The following is a 26,740-nucleotide window of genomic DNA, read 5'->3' as shown; positions in this document are numbered from 1 at the left end:
TAAAAATCTGTGACAATTTCAACTTTACTTATGTGCACATATTACTATTTTCAACCAATACTTTCCTTCATACAAAGAAATTATTTGATAGTAAAGTAGCAATATTAAGCTGGACAGTACAGAGGGAGAGGTGCTTAGTTGCCTTACATCAACAACCTGGGTTTGATCACAGAACCACAAATATTCCCCTGATCATCTCCAGGAGTGACCTTTGAGGACAGAGTTAGGAATAATGCCTGAGCAATGCCAAGTGTGACCTCAAAACAATAACTTATTTTTGTGATTATTTAATTTATGTAACTTAGTCAACTAAGTCAAAGGTAATGATGAAAATAAAGGAAAACACCAGGTTTTCAAAGACACAGGATGATATTCAGTGTCAACCATGCCCTGTTAGAAGCAGTATCACTTTTTGAGTAAGTGAAAATTTAAGGTAATATTTTAGTCTTAATTTGGTATGTTTATCAGACCTAGTGTTTAATAGAATAAAAGAATGAGTGATAAATAGAATTTATAAATGTTGCTTCTAATTTAAAAAGGTTTTTCTATTTTGGGGGAGTGTTATTGTGCCTGACCTATAAGCCGGAGAATTAATAAATGAGTGAATAAATGAAGCATGAGTATGAAGTAAACTTTATTTGAATTTAACCTGAGAATTATAAAGTGAACTATAAATCAGGATGCATTTATTATAGAGGAAATAAATATTCATTGTAGATACTGTATCAGATATAGCCCATGATCATATACAGCAGGTCCTCAGATACTTTGGCTGTGTTCAAAGCTATTTCAGTACAGCACAGATAAGAAAGAAAACAAACTGGCCACTATTGAGTAAAATAAAGTTATTTGAGGACTTGGATTTTCCATAATATTGTTCATTATAAAGCTGCATTTCCAAGAATCTGTCAACAACAATAATTTTGCAAGAAATGAAATTTACACATGGGTACAATGGGATCACCTCTATTTCTGAACTAGACCTTAGAAAATATTAAACATATACAATATCTTCCAGTATTCACTGGTAGAAAATTTAAAAAATGAGTAATTTTGATGTATTTAAGTAGGAAAATATAAAAATTTAAAAAATGATGTATTTCAGATAAACATTTGCTATCAAGTAATTTTTTTGTAAAAAGGTCTTTTACTAAATAAGCTTTATGAGTCAGCATCTCTTGACCTCTTACTCTAGAGAAAAATGAGTGAAGCTGGTCAGGGAGAAAATGAGCAATGATTTTTTTTTTTTTTTTTTTGCTTTTGGGGTCACACCCAGCAATGCTCAGGGGTTACTCCTGGCTTTGCACTCAGGAATTACCCCTGGCGGTGCTTGGGGGACCATATGGGATGCCGGGGATCGAACCCAGGTCGGCCGCGTGCAAGGCAAACGCCCTACCCGCTGTGCTATCGCTCCGGCCCCGAGCAATGATTTTTATTTAAAAATTATTGGAAGCTCTTGGAAGCTGGCCTCACATGCTGGGGAGAGGTCAACTCAGATAGAGAAGGGAACACCAAGTAAAATGTGGTTGGAGGCCACTAGGGGGAAGGGTGATGTGTGCTAAAGTAGACTAGAGACTGAACACAATGGCCACTCAACACCTTTATTGCAAACCACAACACCTAATTAGAGAGAACAAAAGGGAATACCCTGCCACAGTGGCAGGGTGGGGTAGGGGGAGATGGGATTGGGTGGTGGTGGGAGGGATGCTGGGTTTATTTGTGGTGGAGAATGGGCACTGGTGAAGGGATGGGTTCTCGAACTTTGTATGAGGGAAACATGAGCACAAAAATGTATAAATCTGTAACTGTACCCTCACGGTGATTCACTAATTAAAAAATAAATAAATTTTAAAAAATAAAAATTATTGGAAGCTCTCCATAGGTTGCTATTTATCTCTAATTACAATGCTAAGGATGATTTTTAAATTAACTAAATATTTTAGATCATTTGTGATCCAAAATAAATAGCTTAGAAATAAAATATTTTGTTCTATGCTTTCATTTATTCATTTGGAACAGCTTGGTTTTATTCTATAGAACATATTTATGATATCTGCCTTGGTATATTCTTATGTAAGCTAATAATTTCACTTCCATGATTTAGAACTCATACTAATTATATTGTAAATTGTCTACTAAAGTTACTCTATAATTTTTACTATAAGTCTGGCTCATTTTGTAAGACTGAAAGGGAGAGAGCAAGGATACCAAGTAAACGAGTATATTTTGATCACATTACGGTTACAAAATTAAAATGATGAGGTACATACAAATGTGTGTATATATGTATTCTTTAAATTGGAAAACAAAATAGATGCTTATGAGGAAAACAAGACAAATCCACACAAAGTGGCCTTCAGAAAAACCAACCTAGCTATTTCTCAGTCTGACATAAATTTCCAAGACCAAAACATATTAGGATAATAATGCAACTCCATTTCAAAGTAAACAAACTCACAGGAACCCTAAGTTAAGTTCCCAGTAAATGATTCCATTAGCATGTGGAGTACAAAAAGGGAACCAGTGTTGAAACCATTCTTTAAAAAGTTGTTCACAATCAAATATACATGGTATGTGAAATCATTCAAATGAAATGACCAGGTATTTTGACACCTTGCACGTAAGCACTATGATTTTTATCACCAACAGTATATTCAAGAGTCAATGATAAAATGTGAAGAGAAAACAACATTAACTATGTTTGTGTTCCATTAATCCTATGTTTGACAAATGTTCGAGAAAAAAAAACACAACATTCGGGGGGTCATGCAGGGTACTGCTCAATCCAAGAAGCCTTTATCCCACATCAAGGTTAAAACATCAATGAGCTTCCATTGGCTGAATGATTGCATAAATTAATGCTATTCAGAACAGCTTTAACTTGCACAGCTGATTTAGGAAATGTGTGACTAAGCTTCTAAATTGGCGTCAAAGGCACATTTACAGGAGCTGCCTTATCTCTTCACTACTTACTGCCTTTCATTCTGCCCACCCCACCACTTCCTCCATCAGCATCATCACTTCATTACAAGCAGCTGAAGTTTCTCCTTCACAATCAAAAGCCCTTGCTTGAAGAATAGTCATGCTTAAAGCTATGGGTTGTTGAAAATATGGTGCCTCTTTCATTTACATTTTGATTAAGTGAAAGCCTCATAATTTGGGTCATTATGGATACATAAATCTGTGGAGAAAAAGAACCTGCATTTATAATGCAATCCACATGACATGATTTATTGTTCTTCTAATGTATAAATACAGAAAGAACAAAAGACCAGCCCTTAGATCTCCTAAACATGATGCACTGCCAGTAACTAATAGGCAAGTCACACCCTTTATGAAGGCAAGCCTGGGGCTCTACGTCAGCACATCATGACTTCCACTGAACTAGGGCTCCGACTCAAACAACACCATACATAAATCAGTCTGCTCTACTGGACCGAGCTTCCTGTGGAAGTTTTGTGAGTGGTAAATGAAAGCTCAAAATGAGTTTCCATACCTGATTGTGGACTTTGTTTGGGGATTTTGGCTACCACTTGAGGGCTGGAGGTGGAGTGCATTCGCTGGTTCGTAGGGCTGTGGAGGCTGCTGGGAGCAGCTGCGGAGACGTTCTTCCTGGGCTTCATGTCCTGCAGCCACATGGGCGAAGCTTCAAAGGCCTGCATCCTGCGATTGTGGCTGTTGGCATTGACTTTTAAGTAGGCCTGGGCCTTGTGTTCCTGGAGCTCTCCGTAATTGGCGTCTGTCACCCTGCACTCATATAAGCCTTCATCCTTTTTCCTCACTTTGGAAATCTGAAGCTTGTGAGAAATGTCATTGCCTTGGACTTTCACTGTCTGAAAAATTGCAGGCAAAAAGGTAAAGTGCTACGTCAAATGATTTCCTCCCCATACTTTGTCCTAAACTTGTTAATTCTAGAAATTAAAGGGTCTGACTTGGCACAGTCAGAGAGCTTTCTCTTTTCTCAGCAATCAGAGCACAGGTCCAATTTATTCTAATCTACTAACAACTGCTTCACAAAATCATGGAATAATTCGTTCAGTCCAGTCAGCGCCAAATTCCATTACCCATGCGGTCCTGGTATCCCAGGTTCCGGTGGCAACTTTGCTATTTTCTAATCATGGATTGGCTCCATTAGCTCAGCCGAATCAAACAAACCTAATGAGAGCAAATCTATAGCTAACATCTCTTTCCACCGAAGGCTACAACTCAGAGAGATTATCAAATGATTCTGATCATTGAGATCAACCTCAAGTTTAAATGATAATTTGTTTTTATCTTCACATTGAAATGACTACTAAACACACAGACAAAATAGACTGGGAAATTAAAGATTTTTCTTCCCAGACTAGTTCTGTGCAGTCTAAACTATAGTCTAAGGGTGGCATATTCCAAATTTCAAGTTTATCTCACTTGAAGTCTTATGGCTTCCCAATGTATATACGATATTATTTGTTCTTTAATTTACTAGATGTTGAGGTAACATCAATGAAATATCGATTTGGTTTTTTAAATAAACCCTTTATTCTCCTAATAGTCATAGGCCAGATTAATATTAATATTATATTTTCATATGATTAAGAGATTGTATGTAATAACTAATATTTGATATATCATTTTATATACAATATAGATACACATATGCATCTAAATATATCCTTAGAGATCTTTATCAGAAGAGCTAGCTATGACATGAATTCTATGTTATTCCTGACTAACAGAATGACGGATCTCACAAGGAATTCAGGATTTAAGGATTTGACTGTTTGGAAAGATAAAGAAAAAAGTGAAGGCAGAAAGTTATTTTGCCATTGATCATTGTATTTTCAAATGGCCATAAATAATTCAGGACATTTGAGAAACAGTAACCTCTATAGTTACAGCTCTATAGTTGTATACAAAATAGTGTTTCACATTTGAACCATAACTATATATTAATTTGTATGCAACATTACAGATCAGATACTAATACTACTAAAATAATGGAAGTTAATTTTTTTCAAAAATAATCTTATTACCTACATAGAATTTGAGGTCTATTTATATTTTATTATCACATTTTTAGAGTAAACTGAGGTGAAAGTAGATAAGGCTACTGAATCTTTTTTTTTGAAGAGTTTAATTAAATTAATTAAAATGTTAGCCCCATAAGATTAAATTTTATATTTTTCTAGTATTTCAACATATTTCTTTATACATGATTATTCTTGGTTTTTATGTTCACATAGTAGTTGGGGATTAACGAATTTGAATATTGCCTAGTAGAATTGTCTGGAGAACTGTCAGAAAACAATCTCACTTGGCTTTATACAAGAACAGTAAGTTTGCTCTTGAGATGACACCGTTCACAGGAACCAAGGAACTTTCTACATTAATTTCTATCTAGAACTAGCTCCAATTTATGACATTTCATCACTAATTGGCTTAGAATGTAGCAAGCACTTGCATATGTGTTTATGTATCTGAGTAGAAGCTTCCCTGGGCTAGGACTGTATAGATTTATTTTGATATTTCATTACTTTGGACAGTATGGGAATGGGTGAGTGGTGGAAGCTCCCTAGTCATCATAAACCTAACCACTGATGTGGAACATTTGAGAAACATAATTATAGCAATTTATATTAAATATTTAATAAAATATAGTTTGTCAGTGATCTAACCAATATAAAATTTTCTAACAATGCATGGAAGCAACTATTTCTGTGATACAAAAATAATTTATTTGGAATTTCTAAAAGGTGGTAATTTAATGAATTAAAAATTAAAGTTTCTGTTTTATATGTAATGTTTTTGGTTTTTAAAGAATTGAAATATAATAATAAGATTATACATTTTGATCCTATTATATTTTTCCACATGTAGTTATGACATAACCCCAATAAATATCACTTTATGCAATTAAAAACCTCATATTAAATTTATTTTTAAAAATGTTTAAAAATTGAATTTTTACACTCCATACATATGTTTATCTATTTACATTTTATTGTTATTTTAAAGACTTGGTTCATTATAATATTATTTCAAGTAATGGAAATATATTTACTATTTATCAATCAGCTAACTGGTTCTGTCAGAATAAAATGATTCTATATGACTTTGTATGAGGTATAATTAGAAACAAGATCTTCATATTATCTTCTAATTGCACACATAATGATTAAAACTACTAACCAGAAGAATAAAAATGATGACTGCATTTTCAACAGGTCGATCTTTATTTAATATTGATATAGTCTTTTGGTTATATATTTTATTTATATTATTTTTAACACTGGGATTAAAAATTCATTATGTGCACTATGCATATTATATTGATAATTGAATTGTCTTTTTTACAAATTCAACAGCTCATTTGGATGTTTTAATATTTTTGTTCATTTTGTAAGATTTTTGTATATTAGCTCTCTACCTATCAAACGGATGATTGCTTCCACGATTTTAGGTGGGTCTGAGCAGAGCGCAGTGCTTTATTCCTTGCACTGCATAACTAGGGAGGGAGCAAGAAAATATTTACACACCCCTTTGGACGGCGAAATAACTCTCTAGTCATCATTTAAAAAACACATGCTAAAAATAATTCTATTTTATCAGCCATAAATTGGCTTCGATTCATAGTTCACTACAGTCCTGTGCTTGTCAAATCGCTTCCTCCGGGGGTAACCGGTGCTCGCCGCCCCCCCCCCCCCCCCCCCCACTCGCAGCCCCGGCCCGGCCCTGCGAGAAGGGCGCCCCCTGCCGGCGCCCCGGGTACTCACGCTGATCTTCGTCCCGTCGCCGTCTGGGTCGCGCTCGGGCACCGGCTCCACCTGCAGGGCGGGAAGGCGCGCGCTGGGCAGCGGCTTGGGGGCCGCCTCGGGACCCCCGCGCCGGCCCCGGGGACAGGCCGCCCCGCCGGCGGCAGGTGGCGCGCAAGGCCGCCGCCGCGTCTCCGCCGCCCGCGCGAGACTGACGGGGCTCGCGGGCTCGGAGCCAGCGGCGGGGGCGCGGGTCGGCCGGGGGCGCGGCTCGCAGGTGGGGGCAGGGGCGCGCAGAGGGGGTGCCCGGGAAGGGCGCTGACCCAGGGAGTCGGCGCCTCGACTGGCCTAAGGGGCAGTGAGTGCGCGCTGGCGGGCCCCCTCCCCGCGCCGGTCCCCTCCCCGCCCCCCCTGCGTCCGTCCCCTCCACTCCCTCCATCCTTCCCTCCTCCGCATCATTTTCAAGTCCCTGGGGTCCCCTCTTTGTCCCGTTCCCGTCCGCATGGGCACACCGCCTCCCTTCCACCCCCTCTCCCTGCCCAGGGCCACCTCTCTCTGCCCGCGGGGACGGAGCCTTCGCCCCAGGGGGACCCTGCTCTCCCCCCATGGTGACAGCACCGCCGGAAACCAGGTCGGAGGAGGAGATGGGCTCCTGGTTTGGAGAAGGGGACGCGGGGCAGCAGGGTTCCCTCCGCTCCCTTCACTCCCGTTCTAACCTAGGATTCTCATGAAGCCCGGCTCACTCCCCAGGTCTCTGAGCGTCCCAAGGGGGCTCCAGGCCTCGGACTGGGCCCCGGACCCCAGGGAGCATCCGAGGAAGGGGCAGTGGGATGAAGGGAGGGCGCTGGCGGGTACCCAGACACGCTGCTCTACCTGCGCGCCGGCCACCTCGGCGCCAGGCTCGGGGTCCTCAGGGCCCCGCAGGAACCACCACTGAATCTCCAGGTACACTGAGGCCGAGCCGCTCTGGAAAGCGCAGGACATCTCCACATTCTGCCCCTCGGTCGCAGTCACGTTCCGCGGGAACTCAGTAAATTTTGCTGCAAAGACAGAAACCCTTTTGAAATGTCCACAACAATTTTACCAAGGTATCAATTTTTTTGTTTTTGAGAGCTCGTATATTTTTTGGACTTCAGACAGCCGGAACAAAAGCCCTTCTATATCATCTCAGGGCTTAGCCTGGCTCCGCAAGCCCCTCTTCCTGTTCTATTTTTGGCAGCATGCCTAAATCACGTTATTGATCAAATAGAGAGAAAAGAAAGGTTAACGAGGCTGCCAATAACCCCCCACCCCTGCTAGCCAAGCTGCCCACCATTAGAGCCAGACACTTTTTTTTTTGTCACATTACAGTATTTCCCAAAACATACGGAGCAATTCAGTGGGATATAATTTAGACAGATCTGTCAAGTTGATGTATGAGAAGACCCTCTGCCTTCTGGTTCCTAAACAGTCAGTGACAAACTGAATGTTTCATGTAATGAAGAATGGATCATGATTATCTGTCAAAATGATATGTCAAAGAAATATTAGCAATATTAAAGATTTCAGCGGTGAAACACATTGCACACTCAAAGATGCAAATATTTCTTTTTAGATGAACTTCACTATTTTTTCCACATAAAACCTTTGCATTATAAATGGTCATGCACCAACAGAATAGAAGAACTTCACACCTGGGCTTAGTTCAGATTAAAAGAGTGTTTTGAATTTACTAGACAGATTTTTTTTTACAGCCATTACCAATCTTGACACTGCTAGTTTGCAAGATTCATGGAGTCATGCTGAGACTCACAAAAATAAGATGTTTCCTTGCTCCTGGAGGCATTCCTTTAACACGGAATGCATTGGATGTTTGTTATTATCTTGTCTAAGGGACACTTTCTGAGGAACTGATGATTCCTTTAAAGTCCTGGAGAGATTTGTGGCTGGTAGAGTACAGCCACAGGGCACAGGCATGGGGAGGGAGAGAAGGGGCTCCGAGGCTGAATTGGCAGGATACATCCCCCCCACCCCCACTTTTTAAGAAAAGACACCACGATGCCCCTTTTCAAAATTGTATAAAAGCCAGAGAAAAAAATCTCTACTGAATAAAATGGGATCTATGTGAAAGGAAACGGGAGCTGTTTCGAAGACATTCTGATCAGAAAAGGACTTTTCTGTTCAGCCCGCTGGAGGGGGATGCATTTCTGCTTGTGTTGAAGTGATGCAGTTTGAAGCAGAGATGTGATCTGTTCATGGTGCTGAACTAATCACTGCAGCTCGAGAAGTGCAGAACAACTGGGTTCAGCAGGCTGCTGCTGTTTGGATGCAAGTCGTGCCAGTTTATGGGTCTGAAAGGAGCCTGCCCTTTGAAAGAGCACATATGCAAACCAAGTCACACGGATGCAAGGGAAGGAAACTCGAAACTCATTCTGTCTTACACCAGGAGAACTGGCAATGGAGAGGCTCTATCCCCAGGGTTGGTTTGTTTGGGATGATTATGTATGCATGAGTGTTCACCCTGTTCATGCACACAGATGAAGGCAAGCGCGCGCGCGCGCACACACACACACACACACACACACACACACAGAGGCCCATGTGTGTGTACTTGTCAAGAAACTCACTTCATTTTCAGGCACCAACTAGCTTTGCTCTCAAATCTATCTTGCTTAACTGTAAACTTTAAAAAGAAAAATTCCAAAGCGAATATTATTTGTGTAACCAGTAGTTGCTAAGACCCTCACTACATCTGTCCGGGCATTCGTTGACAGTAGAAACCCACAGCGCACGCACACACACGCGCGCGCGCGCGAGCACACACACACACACACACACACACATTTACCAATGGTATATTTGCCAATGGGCCGACTTACCTTGAGAAGAAAGCCCTTGCTGTACATATAAAACGGAAAAGAAAACAAATCCAACAGACGCCCAGAAGATCCCCATCATTCCCGCACGGGGAGGGGGGTCACATCCGTGTGGCGGGGCGCCTAGGGCCGAGGGAAGGCGCGCGCTGGGGGCTCAAAGCGCAGGGCGCGGCGCGCGGCTCATGCCGGCGGGAGCGGCTGCGGCGGGAGCCGGGTCCGAGGCGACGCGGGAGTGTCTGGCGGCTCCGGTACCTGCAGCTGGTCCACGTCAGCCGCCGCGCGCCGCGCCCCTCCCCGCGCCTGGCCGGGGGCCGCTGCTCGGCGGACGCTTAACCCCGCGCGCGCCGTCCTGCCCGCGCCGCCCGGAGAGTGCCCGGCCAGTGCCCGGAGACTGCCCGGAGACTGCCCGGAGACTGCCCGGAGAGTGCACGGAGAGGGCCAGGCTAGCGCCCGGAGAGGGCCTGGTTAGTGCCCGGTCAGTGCCCAGTTAGTGCCCGGTCAGTGCCCGCCGAATGCCCAGGGAATGCTCCCGGCGAGTGCCCGCCTAGTGTCCAGCGAGTGCTCCCGGCCGGTGCTCCCGGCCGGTGCTCCCGGCTAGTGCCCGACGAGTGCTCAGCGAGTGCTCCCGGTCGGTGCTCCCGGCCTTCTCTCCTCTCCCCGCGACCCAAGTCTGCCCGGAGCAGGAGCAGGCGGGGACGCCTCCGGGCCCAGGGCCCAGGGGACTGGCCGAGCGGGACGGCGCTCTCCGACCGGCGTGCACTGGAGTGGACAGTGAAAGCGCGCGCGCCGCGCGCTTCCGTTTGTGTGTGTGTGTGTGTGTGTGTGTGTGTGTGTGTGTCTGTGTGTGTCTGTGCGTGTCTGTGTGTAAGTGTGTGTGCGTGTGTGTCTGAGCGTGTCTGTGTGAGTGTGTGTGTGTGTGTGTGTGTGTGTGTGTGCGCGCGCGCTTGTAGGGGGATTGGATCTGGTGAGGCTGTCTTGGGGCAACAAGAGCAGGCATTTGAGGGAGATGTAGCTTCACCAGTTATTAACTGCGCTAACTAGAACGATCCCGGCTATGATTTCACAGGAATTTATTGCGGCGCTGCCCCCAGCAGCCAGGAGCCTGGAAGCAAGGAGCTCGAGCAGAGACGCCGTGCTAGCTGGCAAACAGAAGACCACACATGCACACACACACACACACACACACACACACACACGCACGCACGCGCCCGCGCACACGCGAACACAGAACACACACACACACACACACACTCACACACACACTCACATAATGAAAGAATTTTCGAGAAAGAAAAACCATCATACTAGGCTTACTTTCAGTTTTTTTTTTTCTGAAAATCTGCCTCTGCTTTCTCCTCTGTATTTTGGAGTGGGGGAGGGGTTTCCGATCCTATCCAGAGCTTCTTGCATGGCTTGTTTTTGTTTTATTTGCTTTCTTTTGCACAACACAGTAAAGATTTGATGTTGCTTAGGATTACATAAACAAGGAATATTGTTTTAGGAGCAAAAAGCACAGTAAGTTTTTGAATTGGGAGGAAATGTAGGTATCTGCTCTGTAGAAGATTTGCAATGGATATTTTATTTCTAATTATGAATCTAAACACATACATAGCATGTTAATGACTCTATTTGTCTTTATATAGCCCAACCATTATAAAGTTGACAAATTTAAATCTTTTTAGCAACATTTAAAATATTTGTCATATAAGGAGAGAACCAGACCATTTTTTCTAATATTTCTATGTAACTCTACCACAAATATTCAGTGCTATGTGGAAATATGACTCAGTCTTAACAATGCTGTCAGGAAACCAATGTAGTATATGTATTTTCATTTTATTTATATAGAATTTGTAGTTGATTAATTCTTTCATCCACCGTGCAAACAAACCCTTTAACATAGTTGTCTGATTTCTAATTCCCATATCTTTCTACTGCTGAATGTGGCAGGAGCTTAAATGATTTAAAAACGAGGACACAGTAACTTAATAATAATGACTTTTGAAGATCTTTTTATTTTTTAACTTGGATAAGGTAGAATAAGATTTGGAGAAAGTCATGAAAGATATTTCAGCAACATGTTCTTTTTCAAGATTAGTCTATTTTCTTTTCATGCTGAGCAAAATATTTTGAAGTCTGTCACTCTATACAAATAAGTTTCTTTTTGCCCACAAAAATCTCTCATGGACAATATATTGGTAATACAGAAATAAAATCAAGTTAATACACTGACTCCATTCTAAGTATTATTTAGAAAACAAAATTTTGCTGGAATTAGATTGTCAAAAGTTATTTAACTCAAGCCTTATATAGTGTGCCTAATAAAATATATTTAAAATTATCACAAAGTATCAGTTTCATGTGAATATTTAACATAAACAAAATCTTAATATATTAGAAAAATGACCACATGTGAAGATTATTGATATATAACATTTTCCGATGTAAAGAAAAGGGTATGGACTATAAGCAAAGGATAGTCTTAATGAGTATTGTAAAACACTTCAAACTGTTTATAAGGGAAACTTAATCACTGCAACTGAAAAAGTCCATTAAAGTACTTCTATAATACTAAACTTGTGTATGGCAGATAAAAAAGGCACTTTAAAGAGAAAGCAATAAGCATTTAAAACAAAAGAAAGAAGGAAGGAAAGGAGGGAGAGAGAGGGGAAGAAGGAACATCAAATTACTAAAAGACTAATGTTCTATTTCTTCTAAAAAATGTCATATTTTTTTTTAGGTTCTCAGTGTAGACCAAAATGCATCTTACATTTCCATTATATAATCTCTAGAAAGAAAATGTTTGTGTTTAAAAAAATAAAACTTTAGGTCATCCCCTTTAGAAAATGTGCCACATTATGATAAATATCTATATTTACAGAAATAATAAGAAAAGTATCAGTATGTTAAGTGATATCACTGGGAGTTTAAGTTCCTCGTTTGAACATATCTAGCAAAATGTGGTAGTCTCCTACTAGTTGTGATGGAATTTATGGGAAAAGACAATTCTTCTACATGCAGATATTGGAGTGTTTCAGCTCTTTATCTCAAGTGACTGCTTACTTCTTATCCTATAAAAATGTCTGCAAATATCCTTTTAAAAAATACACACGTGTGCCTAATACTCCAAAAATAAAATAACACCATCTCATTTTTTTTCCTGGCCACTTGAGTTTTTCTCATTCTATTTTTTGTTTTTTAAAGAGCACAATGTGGGCCAGAGTGATAATACAGTGGATTGGGGGCTTGCTCCCATGAGAGCCACCCATATTTCATCCCTGGTACCCTATATGGTTCCCTAGGCCCACCAAGAGTTTTCTCTGAGTATAGAACCAGAGCAAGCCTCAGCACTGTTGGGTGTGGCCCAATTCCCCAAGCCCCCCCCCCAAAAAAAAATAAACAAACAAAAAGAACTCAGAGAGATAGTACAGGGGTTAAGCACTTGCCTGCATGCAACTGACCTGGATTTGATCCCTGGCACCCCATATAGTCCCCTGAACTCTGCTGTGAGTCATTTCTGGGTTGAACCAAGAGTAAACTCTGATCACTGTCGAGTATGGCCAAAACCCAACCAACAAATTAACCCAACAGAAAGCCCCAAATATCTGTATCCCCACAATTATTTTTTTTCTATATTTTCTAATATGACTGTTAATTTGAATAAATTATTCCTTCAGGAAAAATTAATCTATGTAAATTCATTTCATTGTCCTCCTCTGGTACATTATTTAGAAAGTAATATATTGTGTATGTGTGTATATATACATCCATATATGTAAATAAATATGCACACACACTTAACTTTGTGTTTTAAATGCTGTTTTCTAATATCCATAAGCTTGAGCATGAGATTCCAGAGTCATTGAATACATCAAGAGATGATTTTCAGGAGAGCTTCCAGTTCTGTGATAAGACTCTGTCAAAGGGCTTTGGGTATGTGTGCACCCTGATCTTGATGGGGCACAATATTTTATTACTAGAATCATGAATGACTTTTCAATCTATGTTTTCATAATTTGCTCTAAATTGTAATTTAAGTGCCCCCTGAATTTTTATTTTATTTTCTTATTCCATCCCCTCGAAGAGGCCAGCAAGCTACCAGGGGTATCCTGCTCGCATGGCAGAGCCTGGCAAGCTACCCCTGGTGTATTCGATATGCCCAAAACAGTAAAAACAAGTCTCACAATGGAGATGTTACTGGTGCCTGCAAATTGATGAACAATGGGAGGACAGTGCTACAGTGTTTCCTATTGTGATATTGCTGGTTTCCCATGTGTATAAATCCAGCATCAATACAGTAGTGATGATTTCCCATGCACAGAAATCCAACACCTCACCCATAATCAGTGCATCCAACAAAAATATAAAGGTGTTCTCATAATTGGAAGACACAAAGTTTACTACCTTATTTAGAATTCAAATAAGTGAACTTTATTTTTTATAGATAAGATCTTTTTTTCTTTTTTCTCTTGATTGTCTTAGCAGGTGCAATACAGCATATGGTTTTTCACCTAGAGGGGCATCTTAAGGTACTCTTGAACTTGTTCCATGGAGGAATCAGAACTATATAGGTAGAATTTTTCAGGGTTTTGGAGATTTTTCACCTGTGACCTCATGCCTACTTTTTTCTCACTAGGTTAATTAAAATGTTAGTCATTAAATATAAACATAATATAGAAACTTCAAAGAGAAACTTCATTTTAATAGAAAAGAAAATTTCAAGAGGAAGTCATTAGCATAACCAAAAATAAACTATTACATTTGTTTTCCATTGAATTACAGAAGCAACATTTTGGTAGGGCAATATTTACAGATCTTTCACCTGTCACATTTTCAGAAATGAGAGGACAATGATGATGATTAAAGTAGCAATGTAAATAAAAGCTCTTTCATACATGACTATAAGATGTATTTGTAAAATTTGTACATTTCAGTACTGAGTAGGACTCAGAAAACAAATTGTTTCAAACCATTCATTCTGTACAAGATGTCTGAGGGTAAGCTAGCGACCACCTGTTATTATGTCATAAAAGTAGATTAAGACTTTATTTCTTCAAGGTCATAATATTAACTTTGTTCAGAAAGGTGGTAGAGTGCAGGGGACGAGGCAGAGGTTGAAGGTTGAAACTGGAAACACCGGTTGAGGGAAGTTGGCACTGGTGGACTGGTGGTGGAATTGAAATGTTATGTGCCTGAAACTCAACTATCAATAAGTTTGTAAATCACAGTTCTTTAATTAAATTAATATATTTTTTTAAAAAGGTGGTAGAGGATTAAATTTTTCAAGGCAAACATTCTAATTGTTGGTCTGGTTTTGTTCCTACTAGTCATATCGAAAAAGTAATTAGTCAAAAAAAATTGTGTCCCATAACTTCTTGACATTTAAAATTCTAGGTCCTGGTACTAGTCATTGAATCCCTTCTGCACAATTTATTGGTGCCTTATATATTTTTCTTATTAAGAAAATAATTCGTAGAGAGAGAGGATAACTCGTAGTTTAGAATCACATATTTTAAATAATAAGTAGTCTAAAGGGCCTCATTTAAATTGTATAGATGCCATTCTTTAGAATTTCCAGGTTCACATTCTTTCCTTTATCTTTTTCAGTCCTACATTACAACCTTAAGTAATTTATTTAGAACTGATTTATTCTATGGAACTCCAAGGAACTTGAGGCTGAAATTCACAAATTTAAAAATCAAAATCATTATAAAATCATCTTATGCCATTTTAAGATTGTAATGTCTACCCTAGAGGTGACCTCTTGAAACTGCAAAGAGAAGCTTCACATTTCTGTAAAAGTTGCTGCAACAATCTGCTTAGAACCCTCAAAAACCCTCAAGAACCCTTGAATTAACAATTTTTTAACTTATGAGAGATTAAAGAAGACAGGTGATCAAATTTAAATTGGATCTGCTAATTTTTTCAGTAGCAAAAAATAAATAAGAGAGATACGATTACTGTGTCTATTCCCCAGTAAAAGTATCTGTGACTAGAAGACTTGAGGATGTTTACACCACAGCTATGATTACCAAAACTTTTCTTTTCACTTCAAAATTATACCTTGTGTGAACTCAGCATTTGTGATCTTTATTAATTTCAATATATGTTTTTTTCCACTAAAAATCCTGTGGGTTTGATTAGACATGAATAACTACTGTCTACATCTATTTTTATACAACAGATAATTATTTGAGGAAAGAAAACTAAAAAACAAGAAAAGCAGCAATTTTTGGTAGAGTCTATAATTTCCAAGCTTGCTCTATTTCATTGCCTATATTTACAACCTAAAAAAGTAAATAATAACTCATAATAATGCTGTTGAAAATCTTTCAAGAAACAAAGCAATTTGTAAGCATTTAACTAGCATATTTTAAGTATAGAAGTTTACCAATTAAAAACACTTTAAAGTATAAATGTTTCCTAATAATTGGTTATCAGGCTGTTCAACAATTTCTTCAGTACAGTGGTCTCCCCTTATCTAAGTAGGATACATTCTAAGACTCCAGTGAATGTCTAAAATCATATATAGTAGTATATTTTATATATGAACTATATAAAATAGTACACGTATAAGATATGTAAGCATAGGTGCAGAGTTTTATCTATAATGCATTCCTATGGTAAGGTTTAATTAATAATTTAGGCACAGGAAGATAAAACAATTATAACAATATGTAATAAAGTTATATTTATATGTATCTTTCTCTCAAAATGTCTAATTTTCTCTATTTTTTTTTGTGGTCCTGGGAGTTTAATAGTGTTCCACACTGTCAAGGCAAGTGCTAAGTACATCATCATCATCATCATCATTATCATCCCGTTGATCATTGAATTTCTTGAGCGGTCTCCATAACGTCTCCATTCATCCTAGCCCTGAGATTTTAGAAGTCTCTCTTTACTCGTCCTTCCCAAGGCTCTTTCAGGGTCAAGGGAATGAAACCCATCATTGTTACTGGTTTTGGCATATGGATACACCACAGGGAGTTTGTGAGGTTCTCCCATACGGGCAGGAAACTCTTGGTAGCTAGCCAGGTTCTCCCAGAGGGAGAACAAGGCAGGGAGAACAAGGCTATAAGATGTTGCGCAGCTGCAAAGCTTCTGGGAGCTTGATTAACTTATGAGAGATTAAAGAAGAGTCTCTGGATGTTGGCAGTTGGTGGGATTACAGGGCACCTGGTGCAGTCCCTGGGTTTGACCACCTAGCTACTGGAAAAAGGGGGATCTGAGCAGAAGAGGCCCAGTCCCCATCCGAGCAGCCTTGGAGGTCTCAGCCCTGGGTCCCGCACACCTGGGTTTCTCTGCCGGTTCCTTCATGCGTGAGGCTCATCCAAACGTGTGTAGAGGGTCCTTGAGCATGGCTGTAGCTGGGCTCTGGAGGTCTTCGGCTGCATGGGCTCTGCTCAGGGCAGGGGGGAACTGAAACCCACCCCCTCTGAGGGACCCCAGTGAAGACAAGACAGCCTGGCTCGGGGGCAAGAGACTTTCTGCTAAGTACACTACCTCAAAATGGTATTAACTCTATGCTTGTAAGCAAGTGACTTATCCTTCTTAGACATCACTTAGTTTTTATATATGTAATAATTGCAGCAGCGAGGGAAAAAGGACAGCATCAAGGAAATTAGTGACAGAAACTCCAATGCCAAGAAATGAATGGCATTGTGGGGCAACAAGTTGCAATCAGAGAGAGATTGGTAATGTACAGAAGAGTACCCCACAGATCTGGGAGAGGTGTTTCATGGGATACCCAGCATTCTAATTGTGATATTATAGCATTAGAAAAGGAAGCAAGATGCCATATAATGTAATATGAGATTGAAGTCACTGGTAGGTGCCCTTTTGTTATCACTTGCAGTCTTGCTGATAACAGTGTCTGTGGACACCTTACTAATGTCATCTTAGATAGAATCAGACTCTGAGGGTAGATCCCTGAGGACAGTTTCACTGCCCCTAGAAAGCCTAGCAAAAAACTAGCTAGGGGCTGAAAAAAATTACAAATATATCTGATCCACACTTGTCCATACCAATCTGATATAAAGTAAGCCACATCCTTATAACCCGGAAGAGCCCACATAATCCAAAAGTATAGACATTTAGAAATGACCTTCAGCAATACCACTTTTGGGAATCTACATTGGAGGCCCCAAAATACACAGAAAAAATGCCATCTGCACTTATATGTTCATTGTCGCACTATTTACACTAGCCAGAATCTGGAAACAACACAAGCATCCCAAAACAGATAACTGGTTAAGGAAATGATGGTACATCTACACAATGAAATACTATGCAACTGTTAAAAATCAAGTTATGAATTTTTCTTATAAATGGATGAACATGGAGAGCATCATGCTGAGTGAAATTATTCAGAAGGAGATGAATAAAGGTAAAATGATTGGACTCATTTGTGGGATATAAAAAAACATAATATGAGGCTAATATCCAAGGATAGTAGAAATGAGGGCTGAGAGGATTGGTCCACCCTTGGAAGTCTGCCTCAAGCTCTCGGGGAGAAGGTAGCTGAGATAGAGAAGGGACCACTATGACAAGGAGAGTTGCAAATGATCACGCTGGATAAGAACTGTGTGATGAAAATAGAAACAAGCTGCAGGAGGGAAACTGGGGGCACTGGTGGTGGGAAATGGGAATGTGCGCTGTTGGAGGGAGGGTGTTGTAACACTGTGTGACTGAAACCCTACCATGAACAGCTCTTTAACGCTGTATCTCATGGTGATTTGATTTATAGGAAAACCTTCAGTGAAATAAAAAAAATGAGCTAATAGAACTCATTGCAATAGCTAAAAACTGAAGTATAGCCAGTTAATATGGGACTCCACTGTCCTTTTGCTCGCTCGCTGCCATAGCAAATTTTATTAAAGCACCCATAAAGTTCAGCAAGGACAGAAAACTAATCACCAAAATCAGGGAAAGGAGATGAACACTCTCCCAAAGAGAATGTATAAGATTGACAATGAGCATACAAAAAAGTGTTCATTGCCACTTATTAAGGGAATGCAAATAAAAATTACAAGTAAATGTCATCTCATAGAATGGATAAAAATATTGAAAAATTAGTGTTATTAGAAATGTGGTGAAAAAGAAACCTTTATAAGAATGTTGTTTTTACATTCTCTATGGAAACATTATAAATATTTTTTCAGAAAAATCAGAATAGTGCTTTCATATGAACTAGACTTAGCCAGAAATTCCACTTCTATGTGTTTTTCCCAAGCACACAATATTAATTTAAAATATATATGGTCATTCATTTTAACTGTAGCATTTAGTACAGTTGAGAGGATATAAAAAGAACCCAAATTTCTAACACCAGATGAATGGATAGAGAAGTTGTGTATACTCACAATGACATAATAGGAAGCTGTACGAATAGATGAAATCTTCAAGTTCACTGTGACTTGAATTGAACTGGAATGATAAGTGAAATAAGAAGGACAGATACCAGATGATCACACTTATCTGTGATCTACAGAGAAATGAGACAATAGACAGTATTGGACTGTGACAAAACCTTGGCCTTTTGGGGAAACTCTAAAGGGTTTTGGTAGCATTAAGAAGTAGCATAAAGACACTGGTAGAAGGTCCCCAACACTTTGGCATTGGTAATATGAAATAACTGTGTATTAAATCATAAGCATTAGCAGTATTGTAAACATGTGACAAAATATAATGAAATTTAAAAAATTAAAAATAAAAAACTATGAGAAAAATAAAACAAAATCAAAATGCAATTACACCAGAACCCACATGAAAAGTGACAATGAATTCTTTTGGGTCGAGGGTGGTTTTTTAGAAAGGACATGTAGGGAGTCTGTGTGGTACTGAGAATGATACCCGGGACTCTGCAAATGATAAATGTATGCCACCACTATTTTTTGAGTTATCTCTGTGAATAAACAATGTATTAACTTACGTCAATTTTATTAAAAGTACATGATCTAAGCTCATCAATTAAATGGAAACGAAATAACCTGATGAATCAGAAAATAAAACCCCCATCTGCTTATCAAATCAAAGTAAGACTTAAACTAAGACTTTTTCTAAACTAAGTTTAGAAAACTAAGCTTCATCTGTTTTAGCAGACACCATTTTTACTCTATACTTCGGTAATAAACACAGAATCAAAGTACAACAATGGGCAAATAGTAATACAGAAAAATAATAGACTGAAAAGGGCAGGAATATCTATACTTATATCATTTAGACAAAATGTACCCCAAGATAAAAAAGGTAACAGAGACAGGGACATATTACATAATGTCTAGGTACTAAATCTATCAAGAGGACCTATCACTCATTAACATAAATGCTCCAAAAGAAGCATTGTCAAAATAGATAAAAACAACTTCTGAAAGCCTAAAGAGAAAGAATGAGAGCAATTCCTTAAACTTTATCATGTCATTTTTGCAAAGGGTTATATAAAACACTTAAAAAATCAAGAAAGTATTAATTTAAATGAGGTCTTACAAGGTGAGATTAAAAGACATTTACAGGGTTTGCCACTTTCAAGCTGAATACAATTGTCTGGAGTGTACATGAAATATTTGCCAGAACTAAGTGCTAGAACACAAAGACCAGTGTCAATAAATTCATGAAGACTGAAATCATACCAAGTATCTACAGATCACAGTAGAATAAAACTAGAAATTAAACACAAAATGAAAGCTGGAAAAACTCAAACATATGGAAACTAAACAGCATGCTATTGAATTATTATTGTGTCAAGAAGGAAATCAAAGATAAAATAAAAATAAATTCCCAGAAAGAAATGAAGACATATGCTATCAGAACATATGGGACATTGCAAATGCAGTAATAGAAGGAAGTCCGTAACAATCCATAACACAGCACAAGATACACAAGAGATCTCAAATTAAAAATCTAACCTCAAATCTTAAGGAATTAGGAAAACAAGTTAAATCCAAATCAGTAGAATAAGACTATAAAAATAAAGCAGTGAGTAATAAAATATATTTATGAAAGGCAATACAAAGCACCAAAATCTTGATTTTAAAGCAACCAAAATCTTTTTTTTCTTTATTTATTTTTAATTAGTGAATCACCGTGAGGGTACAGTTACAGATTTACTCATCTTTGTGCTCTTGTTTCCCTCATACAAAGTTCGAGAACCCATCCCTTCACCAGTGCGCATTCTCCACCACCAGTAAACCCAGCATCCCTCCTACCCTCCCCAATCCCATCTCCCCCCCTTCCCCCCCCCCCCCCCCCCGCCACTGTGGCAGGGTATTCCCTTTTGTTCTCTCTCTCTCTAATTAGGTGTTGTGGTTCCCAATAAAGGTGTTGAGTGGCCATTGTGTTCAGTCTCTAGCCCACATTCAGCCCACATCACCCTTCCCCCTCCGACCGCATTGTACTTGGTGATCCCTTCTCTGAGTTGCGCTCTCCCCAGAATGTGAGGCCAGCCTCCAAGCCATGGAGTCAACCTCCTGGTACTTATTTCTACTATTCGTGGGTGTTAGTATCCTACTCTGTTATTCTATATTCCACAGATGAGTGCAATCTTTCTATGTCTGTCTCTATCTTTCTGACTCATTTCACTCAGCATGATACTCTCCATGCCGATTCACTTATATGCAAAATTCATGACCTCCTTTTTTCTAACAGCTGCATAGTATTCCATTGTATAGATGTACCAAAGTTTCTTCAACCAGTCATCTGTTCTAGGGCACTCGGGTTTTTTCCAGATTCTGGCTATTGTAAATAGTGCTGCGATGAACATATAAGTGCAGATGTCATTTCTACTATACTTTTTTGCTTCTCTGGGATATATTCCCAGCAGTAAGCAACCAAAATCTTGATTTTTGAAAATATAAACAACATTGAGAAACCTAGAGTTAAGTTTATAATGAAAAATTATAGATATACAATAAAATGAGAGTAATACAATAGAAATGAAAATTATAACCAATAGAGCATGAATACAATGGCTCAAGAATGATGATTATAAATAACTTTAGGCTACTTAGAGAACAGAGTAGAAACCACAAATTCTTAGTCTCAAAGAAACTCCAGAGACAGAGACAGAAAAAATCAAAACAACCTAGTTACAAATAAGGAAATTGAAAATGTAATTATAAATATCCCAAAATTAAATCTCAGGTTGGAATAATTTTACTGACAATTTTTATCAAACCTTCAGTGATAACATGTTATCGATTATTCTCAAGTTCTTCTAAAATTTTGAAGAGAATTATTTCAAATACTTATAAAACATAATATATTTTATTTAAAGCAAACTATTTAATTACTACTATTATTATTTTTGTTTTTTTCCTGCTTTTTGGGTCACACCCAGTGATGCTCAGGGGTTACTCCTGGCTCTGCACTCAGGAATTATTCCTGGTGGTGCTGGGGGACCATATGAGATGCCAGGGATTGAACCTAGTTCGACTGCTGCAAGACAAATCTTCTACCCAGGCCCCTATTTTTTTTTTCTTTGCATGGGGACACACCGGTGGTTCTCACAGCTTTCTTCTGGCTCTGTACTCAGAGATCACTCCTGGTGGGCCTGGGGAAAATGTATGTGGTACCGGAGACGGAATCCAGGTGGGTGTGCTGTGTGCAAGGCAAACAGTCAACCTGCTACACTATTGCTACAGCTTGCTTAAGTATTATCATTTTGATATTGTATTATAATTAAAATTTTTCATTTGAGGAACCATGATTTTTATAATTATTTTATATTTGGGGGCAATGCTCAGGGCTTACTGCTGGAGAGCTCAAGGTTCCATATGAATTACTGGAGATCGAAACCTACTGACTGGTCATGTGCAATTGAAGTAACCCAACCACTGTACCATATTGTACCATATCTCTTACCCCTACAAACTGTTAGTGTTTCATGTGTACAATGTTCCAATATTGCACCCTCCACTAGGTGTGAGCTTTCCATCACCATTATCGAACCACCTTTATGAAACCAATATTTCTTTAAATACCAAAATCAGGGACATTACAGTAAAAGGACACAAAAACCAATATCCCTGATGAACTTAGGTGCAAACCTCTCCAATAAGATCTCAGGGAATTAAATTTAATAATGCATTAAAAATATTACATGCCATAAGAAAATGGAGTTGTTTAGAGGGATGAAAGAATAATTCAACAGAGAAGTTAATTAGTGTGATATATTATATCAACAAAAGGAAAAGATAAAAATTATATGATTATGTTGGTAGGTGTAGGGAAAGCTGAAACATACATTTATAATAAAAATAACAATAAATTGGGGATAGAAAGACATAATTCAGCTGAGTAAATAACATAAAAAAGAAAACAACATACCCATATTCATGATCATAGTGGTGAAAAGCTGAAAACATCCTCACTAAAATCAAGCGTAGGCAAGAGTTGACTACCAGAATTACTAGCAACCTAAAGCTGGAACTCCTATCCAGAACAATTAGGCAAGTAAAGGAGATATAAAGGAGCTGAGTTGAAAAGAACTAATGTTATCACTATTTACATATTTCTTGATGGTATATGTTGTATGTAAAAATAGAAAACCTTAAGGATTCTACTAAAACTATTAAAAATTGAAGGATTTAGGAAAGTAGGAGTCTAACAAAATAAGTCTTCAAAAATTAATTGAAAGAAATAAAAAACACAGCATCATTTACAATACCAAAAAATAATTTAGTATATTATAGAATTTTTAACACCGAAGAGATGGGAGATTTTTACATCAATAAATACATAAGTATGAGATATTGATTAATGTAAAATATACAATATATCTATTGATGTAAAATATATTTGCATGATATACTTATTGATATTTCCAAAAGAAGTAGAAAACACAATGAAATGGAATAATATTCAGTGCTCACTAACAGAGGAATTGTTAAAATTGTCATCATACCAAAATCATAAAACATACTTAATACAATTTAATATAAAATGTCAATGAAAGTTTTGAATAAAATAGAGCAAACATTACTGAAATTTGTATGGAAGCACAAAATCTGAATAGTCAGTCTTCAAATCAATCTTGATGGAAATTAACTGATGCATCATATGCTCAAATCTTAAACTATCCTACAAAAAGTGTGGCTGGAATAAAAGCAAACAGACTAATGAAATATAATTGAAAGCTAAGAAATAAATGCTTATATAATATATATATATATATATATATATATATATATATATATATATATATGACTGGGCCTCTTCTGCCCAGATTCCCCATTTCCAGTAGCTAGGCGGTCACACCCAAGGACTGCCCCCGGCGCCATGTAATCCCACCAACGGTCAACATCCAGAGACTATAACACCAAGCTCCCAGAAGCATGTGACCGCAAAGTGGCTGTGCAACATCTTTTAGCCTAGTTCTTCCTCTGGGAGAACCTGGCAAGCTATCGAGAGTTTCCTGCCAATGTGGGAGAGTCTTGCAAACTCCCCATAGTGTATTCATATGCCCAAACCAGTAACAATGATGGGACTCATTCCCTTGACCCTGAAAGAGCCTCCAATGCGGCACTGTTGGGAAAGACGAATAAAGAGAGGCTTCTAAAATCTCAGAGCTAGGATGAATGGAGATGTTACTGAGACCGCTCGAGAAATTCGATGATCAACAGGATGATGATGATGAGGATGAGGATGATTATATATATATATATATAAAATCATCAACTGTATATTTGTATATATACATATACAGTTAATTCACAATGAGAATGCAAAACAAAACAAAGAAAGGAATTTTTCTTTGAACTGGATAACCACATGCAAAATAATGAAATCTATTATAATTTCACACTATGTACAAAAGCGTACTCAAAATGAATTAAAATTTTGGTTGTTGGACATTGAATGCCCAAAACAAGCTGTAATATCAATTGAACAAAACTGTTAATGTTGTGAAAATCATAGTGCTAAACAAAGGTCTGGTTGATGAATCTGAAAAAAATCAAATGCAGTGTATTATATAGGCAAAGCACTCCATGATAGTGAATCCAGTCACGTCTTTAGGGATTTCTTTCCAATAGCAAGTAAAACAAAAAATAAAATATGATTATTTAAACTGTTGGACCCCAAGAGAAATCCAGTAAATGGGGCATTTGCTTTGCATGCTATTGATCCAGATTTGACCTTGACACCTGATATGTTCCTATGTCCCCCTGAATCCCACCAGGAGTGATCCCTTCAGTATACAGCCATGAATGAGCTCTGAGCACTGCTGCTATGGCCCTAAAACCAAACCACTAAAAGAGAAAATTAAAAAACTTCTGCACAGTGAAATAAACTATATTTAAAATAATGACACCACAGACATATATTTGGATAAAAGAAGATATTTGCATAACATACATCTAACTAAAGGCTAATATCTAGGAGATATGAAGAACTCAGAAAACTCAACAACAAAAAGTGAAACATCCTTAAAAGAAAGGTGGTTAGAAGAACTGAACAGACAGTTCACCAAGGAAGATATACGGATGGCCAAAAGGCACAATGTGAAATGCCTAATGATACTTATAATCTGGGAAATGCAAATAAAAATTTGAAATCTATGAAATGTGAAACCTATGAGAATGTACTAATAGCTGTGAGAATGATATATTAAAAATGTCAAAAACAAAAAGTGCTTATGAGAGTGTGGATTCTTTGATCCCAAAGAATGCCTCCAATGGAAACAGTATGGACATTTCTGAAAATAAACAGCAAACAAATAAAACACACACATGCCTCCATGGAAAAAGTATGGAAATTTTTGAAAATAAATAAACAAACAAATAAAACACATGCACACACACATACACACACAATATCCCTCACCCCCACCACACATAGATATGCCACATGATTCAGGAATTCACTTCCAAAGAACTTATCTATCCAAAGTATCTAAAAACATTTATCTGAAAAGATGAATGTGTTTCAGTGGTCACTGTCGCACTGCATGTAACAACAAAGATTTGAAAACAGCTCAAGGATCTAATGATAATTGAGTGGATAAAGAAGTTGAATGGAATACTACTCATCTATGAGAAAGAATAAAATCTTGCCGTTTGTAATGTTATAACTGGAATTCAGAGGTCACTTTAGGCAAAGTTCACCAGAAGGTGAAAGAAAAATCAGAGAATGTTTTGCTCTTATGTGGTATGTAGAGAAATAAGGAAAGGGACATGCAACATCTGATAAGAAACAAATCCCAAGACTATTACTGCAAAGTTGAGGCTAATCAAACCTGTGGGTAGATTGGACTGAAATGGTTTAAGAAATCTAAGGGACTTGCCTGTGAGACTGGCACTCTGATGGTAGAGGTAGCGATATAAATATGTACAACAAAAATAAACCTATAAGTCATTTTTTGATGGAGAAATATTCAGCAGTTCTCAGGGTTTGCTCCTGGCTCTGTGCTCAGAGATCACTACTGGCAGGGTACGGGCTCACCATCTAGGAGAATGCTAGGGATTGAACCTGGGGCAGCTAGCAAACAAATAAAACACACACTTGTAAGTTCTATCTCTCTGGCCCCATATATTTATAGTTTTACAAACCAAAACTACCGCAATAAAATAAAATATATAATGAGAAAAATAAAAGATTTTTAGAAGGGCATTTTTTTATTCTCCTCTGAAGTTGTTCTATATTGGAGGTCTTGATTACTAATTGTGAAATATATGCATACTATTCCACTTTAAAAGCATATTTTAATGCACAGCGTTCTACAATTATGAAGTTATGAGGTAAGATGAATAAAGGGAATGGGTATTAAACAGAAGGTTGAAGGGATTACTACAGCTGGAATCATCTTTTTGTGACTTTGGCCAGATGATTTTACTGGAACATACATGCTGTGTCCATCTGTTTTGAGATGCATGCCAGATTTTCTCCATGATGAAGTCCTCATTTTCATGCGTTTAGCAATGTCCTACTTTTTCTTCTTTTTCTGTTAGAACAGTGATTTTCCAACAGTAGCCCACATGAATAAAAACGGTTGAAAACCACTGCTTTTTAGTTTATTCATTTTTAAATTAACAAACTTATAATCGCCACCTACTTCAACAATTTTTTCCTTTTAAATAAGCATACAGTTAGTGCTTATTTAATTCCTGACTATCTACAATTCACATATACTCAGAAATCATCTGTAGAAACAACTGG

The 26,740-nt window shown here is 38.3% G+C and overlaps 1 protein-coding gene across 9 annotated transcripts in view; it reads right to left on the bottom strand.

Annotated features, from left to right (window-relative positions):
- The window catches only part of VSTM2A (V-set and transmembrane domain containing 2A), a 174,284-nt gene extending 163,846 nt beyond the window's left edge, over nt 1-10,438 (bottom strand). For 3 of the 9 annotated variants that reach the window (XM_055131854.1, XM_055131849.1, XM_055131852.1), the window contains exons 1-4: nt 9,593-10,435; nt 7,608-7,774; nt 6,756-6,806; nt 3,497-3,833 (exon numbers count right to left, since the gene is read on the bottom strand). In XM_055131854.1, the coding sequence (XP_054987829.1) occupies nt 3,497-3,833; nt 6,756-6,806; nt 7,608-7,774; nt 9,593-9,671 (634 nt within the window). In that variant the 5' untranslated portion in view covers nt 9,672-10,435. Of the gene's footprint in view, nt 1-39; nt 3,182-3,496; nt 3,834-6,755; nt 6,807-7,607; nt 7,775-9,592 lie in introns of those variants that run through there. The other 6 variants (XM_055131850.1, XM_055131851.1, XM_055131853.1 and 3 more) reach the window with 5 other exon arrangements.
- Between the last annotated feature and the right edge of the window lie 16,302 nt (nt 10,439-26,740).

Source organism: Sorex araneus, chromosome 3 (genome assembly GCF_027595985.1).
Source record: "Sorex araneus isolate mSorAra2 chromosome 3, mSorAra2.pri, whole genome shotgun sequence".
Lineage (NCBI taxonomy): Eukaryota > Metazoa > Chordata > Mammalia > Eulipotyphla > Soricidae > Sorex > Sorex araneus.
The sequence above is the reverse complement of the archived record's forward strand: the minus strand, read 5'-3'. Positions and strand labels throughout refer to the sequence as shown.